At 40.9% G+C, this 6137-nt stretch overlaps 1 protein-coding gene across 1 annotated transcript; it reads left to right on the plus strand.

Annotated features, from left to right (window-relative positions):
* The first annotated feature begins 200 nt into the window (after positions 1-200).
* LOC149827522 (pectinesterase 3-like) lies at positions 201-4551 on the plus strand. The gene is made up of 3 exons (XM_090018528.1): positions 201-680; positions 1861-2455; positions 3872-4551. Exons 1-3 carry the CDS (start codon positions 201-203, stop codon positions 4549-4551), a joined length of 1755 nt encoding a protein of 584 aa, XP_089874654.1.
* The last annotated feature ends 1586 nt before the right edge of the window (positions 4552-6137 follow it).

Consider the following 6137-nt stretch of genomic DNA (forward strand, 5'->3'; position numbering starts at 1 on the left):
CTCTCTCTCTCTCTCTCTATATATATATATATATATATATATATATATATATATATATATATATATATATATATATATATATATATATCTATATATATACATAAGACTATTACCTTCATCCCACAGATTTGCTTCATTGCACCACCTTCCCGTTCCTTCTATTGCAGAAGCAAAGAGAATTTGCCACAGAAAAATCAGCAATGAGCAGCATTGACCCGTTTAGCGGCTACGACAGAGTAAGTGAAGAGCTGGAGAGGTTCATATACCGAAGGAGAGCGAGGAAGCGGATCGCCATTATCTGCATTTCCTTCATCCTTCTGCTGATCGTTATAATTGGAGCCGTCGTCGGGACTTCCGTCTCTAAAGAAAAGGGCGATGATCCCAGGCCGGCGCCGACAGCCGCAAACTTGATAAAGGCCGTGTGCTCTCTCACCAGGTATCAGAGCTCTTGCAACAACACCCTCTCCTCTGCGGCCAACAATAAAACGGTGGATCCGGAGGAACTCTTCCGGCTGTCGCTGGAGATTGCGGTGAACGAGCTGTCGCAGATCTCCGGCATCCCGGGGAAGCTCGCGACAAGAGTCGAAGACCCACGGCTCTCGGCGGCATTGGCAAACTGCCAGAAGCTCATAGATGACTCCATCTACCGTCTCAACTTCTCCCTCTCAGTTACTCATGTAGTGAGTTCCTTTCTCTTCCTAATTGCAACTCTTGTTTTAAACCAGTGAAACTGCATTTGTTGTCACCATGTTTGGATGTATAGGTTGAGAAATAGAACTGCTTTTCTCAGGTGAAGGAATCAGGTGGAATCACATTGCACAAATGCAATGTGCCGCTGCATCTGAGCACCATGCATTTGGTGTTGGGCCTCACTTTGACAGACTTACAACAGAAGATGGATGCAGCGGCACATTGCATTTGTGCAATGTAATTGCACGTAGGGGTGTCAATGGGTTGGGTTTGACCTGGACCCGACCCATACCAAACGCTATAGGGTCAGGGTTTGGTGATAAATAAGAAGATTCGATTAGAATCCCAGTAAGGGTCTGATTAATATATGGATAGCTGGGTATGGTTTGTGAAATTTCATACCAGATCGAGATCCGACCTGAGTTCCAACTAAGAACTATAAATTTTCAATGTAAAAAGATAAAAAAATATTATTTTACCGAGTATGGTTCATATAATCCTTATAAGATCCGGATATGATTTCTCTTATGGTAAGAGCGATTGGACCCGAGTCCGGACCCAATACCATAATCTCAAATCAGGTTTCACCTGAGTCTGAACCAAACCCGACCTGTTGACACCCCTAATTGCACTCGATCCTGCCTCTTATTTTTTTTGTCTCAGATTATGACCCATAGAGATTACAATAACGTGTATAAGGATGTAAATGGTTCGGATCTGGATGGGTTGTGGCCAATGCCAATATTCGACAAATCTGATGTTGGATAAATGGATTCAAATTCGAATTCGGATTTGGATGGTGAAAAGTACATATCAGATCCATTTTTTTTACATGTAAATGGATTTGGATATCTATCAAATTCGGATATTTGTTGAATTTGATAGCAAACAATCAAAACCATATCTGCATCCAATTATAATCAGATGCAGTTTTGACTTACCAAATGCAGCTAAACGCAACCGAATTTGGTTGGATATCTGATAAAATTGGGTTCATTGACATCCCTAGTCCGAAACAATCTATATATACATTGATCTAATGTGCCTTATCATCCTACAGATCAAACAAATTAATTGTTCTTTATGGAGTATATATTGTACTGGTTCCTGCTCACTTTGATCCGGTGTATTTTTTTAAATGGTTTTTTCTTCTTGCGATGTTTGAATTAGAAACCTGGCGAGAAGATGCTCAATGACTCTGTAGTGGATGACCTCAGGACCTGGCTCAGTGCGGCCTTGACCAACTTTGATGCTTGCCTAGATGGGTTTGAAAACACTACCCTTGGGTTCAGGGAGAGCATGCAGTCAGCTCTAACCAACTCAACCCAGTTCACTAGCAACAGCCTTGCCATTGTGACCAAGATCATCAACATCTTGGACAAATTTGACATTCCGGGGGTGCACCGCCGGCTTCTCAGTGCCTCCGGCGTGCCGTCCGTGGACAGCTTTCCAGCCTGGGTTTCGTCGGCAGACCGTCGATTGCTTAAGACAAAGGAACCGAATACAACAATCAAGGCGGACATGGTGGTCGCCAAGGACGGGTCGGGGAACGTGAAGACCATAGCTGAGGCCATAGCCCAGGCATCCCAGAAGGGTGGGAGTAGGTTCGTTATCTACGTGAAGAGAGGCGTCTACGCCGAACACATCGTGATCAATAGGGCGCTAAGTAACATCATGATGTTCGGAGACGGCATGGATGTGACCACCATCACCGGCAGCCTCAACTTCGTCGACGGCACGCCAACCTTCTCCACTCCAACCTTTGGTGAGTCATTTTTTTTTCACTCGAAGAAACCACCCCAGGCGCAGAGACTTAGTCATGCTGGCTCAGCCTACTGAAAATACAGTCTCTGTCCATGTCGGCGTAAAACTCCCAGGGTTTACTCCTCGACTCCAGAGAGTCGCCAAGCTTCGGCTTTTGGTGAGTCCTTGTTGAAGATGCTGGTGCATGCGATCACTAGGTGCATTGTTTGGATAGGGACCAAGATGGTTCATGTTTGGTTCAAAATAGTGCGGTCACTAGGTGCATGTTTGGATAGGGGCCATGATAGTTTATGTTTGGTTCTAAATAGGTATAACCAAGTCCAGTCCAATTGGATCTCACACAACCAGGTTCAGAGTATCAGGCTTAATTATGCCATGAGGTCATTTCCATGAATTCAACCATATTAATTAGCTCCCTACAATGCAAATTGTATGCATAAAACAACACACTTTTGATTTTTCTTTTTAGGGATTTTTTCAAAAAATACACCTAATTAAGTTTTTGCCACATTAAGAAACACAAATAAATTTATGCCCCGTTAGTTAGAAACACATTACTAACCCACGTTGGGTTAAGAGGATGAAGTTACTCATTTAACCTTGAAACGATTTTTCTTTTAAAAATTTCTCAAAAATGGACCTCAATTTTTGGCAATAATAAAAAAACACAACTAAGTTTTGGTAAATGCAGCATACATTCAATGGTAACTTTGAAGGAAGTAAACCGTATCTAGGTTTTATTTTTTTTTAATTAACCATTAAAAAGTTTAGATTTGTTTATAACAATATTGAAAAGTTTGGTGTGTTTTTGTTTATTGTCCAAATCTTAGATGAATTTTTTGAAATATTCCCTTATTTTTTTACTAGGTTATTATCAAAAGCTAACTCATAGACATCAACATGTCGAACACAAGAATTTTATTAAAAATAAGAATACCAGCCTAAAAATATTTTACATGAATAGGCTGTAAAAAAAAATATTTTTTGATGACTAGAAACCCTTTCCGAAGAGAGGAACACCTTATAATTGAAACAAGGTACGTAAAAAGAAAATGTTTGTAAGACATTATCCCAACTAAAAAGGGTCGCTTGCAGTATCTAAGAACAGTCTAAAAACATATTCTCAAATTATAAACCATAATCACAACATTTTCTCATGGTTAGTGAAACATAAGAAAGTGAAGGTATAATTATGATTGCAAGCTATGATTGTTCCTGCCTTGGATACAAGACTGACCTTGTGACCATCAATCACAGGTTGAACTTTCTGATCAACTGTGATTGTGACTACAATAAACTTTTTTTTTTCATTTTATCATCTACATATGATATGGATTGGATCTAGCTAGGCTGGGCCTGGTCCATCGGGATTAGTTGTTCATCAGCTCCACTAATTTCTCTCTTGATCGTCAAACAGCTGTCTTCGCAGATGGATTCATAGCTAGAGACATGGGTTTCGCAAACACTGCAGGTGCAGTTAAACAACAAGCAGTTGCAGCTCTGGTGGGGGGCGACAAAGCCGTGTTCTATCGGTGCAAGTTTGATGGATTCCAGGACACACTTTGCCCCTTCTCAATGCGCCAATTCTTCAAGGAGTGCACCATTTTGGGCACCGTCGATTTCATCTTCGGCGACGCAGCTGTTGTGTTGCAGAGTTGCAGCATCAAATTCAAAGAGCCGATGAGGGGCCAGGTGAACGTGGTGACGGCCCAGGGGAAATCAGATCCGAACCAGAACACCGGAACATCCATTCACCTCTCTCAGATCCTTCCTGCATCCAGCAGCGTGAAAACAAGAGCTTATCTTGGAAGGCCATGGAGGGACTATTCCACAACTGTTATCATGAGCACAAATATTGGAAAGTTGGTGGATCCGGCAGGTTGGTTGCCATGGAGCGGGAACACTGCTCCAGATACCATCTTCTATGCTGAGTATAAGAACAGTGGACCCGGATCTAAAACCATCCAAAGAGTGAAATGGAAAGGGTACAAGCCATCTATTCCTAATGCTGTGGCCATGCAATTCACGGTAGATAAGTTCATTAAGGGAAGGGAATGGATCCCAGCTTCTGGAGTTACTTATAAGGGCGGTTTATGATAGTTCGGATCGGGTCTTTTTTTCCTTACATACAGAAAGTTTGATGTATACCATCCAATTTAATTTGGCTATACTGGACGTTGGGATTTTAAATAAAAATAATACCGAGTTCTCAGGTGTATCTTATTTATGCACTTTCTTCTTGATCTCACCGTAGATGGAGCCTAAATGTGAGATACAATGCATGCCTACCATGTATATAGATGTTTTGGGAAAGTTGCTATTGGAGGTTTAGTCGCATTCTTTGTGGACAAGCGGGGTGAGGCAGACCCCCAGCACTTATACAAGCGTTTCACTGGGTTTTTGATGCAGGAGCGGGTAGGTCTATGGGGTCCATTCAGATCCATTTTTAATTATTTGTTTTTTATTATTTAGTTTGCAGCTTAGTTTAGAATCTTGTTTAATATTATATCTATCTCCAATCCAAAGTAGGATTAGGGTTTCTTTATTGTTTGTTATATAAATTTATTATAGAGAAGCATATGAATGAATTATGAGTAATTTTCATTATTGTTTGTTATATATATTCATAGTATAGAGAAGAGAGAAGGCATATGAATGAATTATGAGTAATTTTCTTTATTGTTTGTTATATATATTTATTATAGAGAAGAGAAAAGGTATATAAATGAATCATGAGTAATTTTGTTGTTTCCTTGGATTTTCTATTATTTTTCTTATTTTTTTAGTGTTTTTAGTCTTGTAGCTGCGTTAGGGTACTGATTCTTTCAGGGTTCATGAGCGATCCACTTGTTCACTGCTTCAAATTGGTATCAAAACTTAGGTTCACTTGCCTCATTCATTGTTATAAAGCGAAGCTCGAGGGAGGATCCTATTAGAGCACAAGAAGGTTTCCCTTGATTCGTTCAATAAATCGATTCAAGTAAACACTCCCGTAAGATTTGAGGTTTGACAAAGGATTCCAACTTGGGGAGTTTTCTCGGAGAGCGATCTTGATTGACGAATGCTGCATGACTCTAATAGATTCCTCATACAAGCAACACCCAACGTCACCATTCAACCAGATTTCCGACGACTCCATGTGGCCATCCAATCTATACCTATATCAATGAATGATGGCTACCTACTAATATTTTGATCCACCTTGTTTTGCGATAGAGCGACCTGTTCGAGAAGCCATAGTAGCCACCACCTATGCAGAGCCGAACCTGTAAAGAGGCCAATGAGGCTTGGGCCTCAGGGCCCCTGGGCGCAAAAAAATTTTAGGGGCCCATTTTTAAGGCCAGAGCTCCCCTATTTTTATTCAATATAATATAAATATTTGAAATATTATATTTGTTTAATGTGAATGCAAATTTTATTGTTATTTTGATTCTTTAAAAAAAATTCGGAGGCGATGCCCCAGAACTCCTACTATTAATAGGGGGCCCATTTTTTCCCTCCGCCTCAGGCCCCATAAAACACAGGTACGGCTCTGCACCTATGGTCACCCACAAGTGTCACACTGGCACAACCCTTGGCTGACAACATTGAAGACCAAATAGTTGGTGGCAGACTGCATCTCATCTCACAACTGAGCCCCTTTCCTCATAGCCGAACCTCTAGGACACCGATGTCCTTCAGCC

This window comes from Nuphar pumila, chromosome 10 (genome assembly GCF_984573655.1).
Source record: "Nuphar pumila chromosome 10, dmNupPumi1.hap1.1, whole genome shotgun sequence".
NCBI lineage: Eukaryota > Viridiplantae > Streptophyta > Magnoliopsida > Nymphaeales > Nymphaeaceae > Nuphar > Nuphar pumila.

Coding starts and splice junctions, on each gene's coding strand:
- LOC149827522 (XM_090018528.1), top strand. CDS start 201: ATGAGCAGCATTGACCCGTTTAGCGGCTACGACAGAGTAAGTGAAGAG. Junction 681..1,860: donor CCCTCTCAGTTACTCATGTA/GTGAGTTCCTTT, acceptor TGTTTGAATTAG/AAACCTGGCGAGAAGATGCT. Junction 2,456..3,871: donor CTTCTCCACTCCAACCTTTG/GTGAGTCATTTT, acceptor ATCGTCAAACAG/CTGTCTTCGCAGATGGATTC.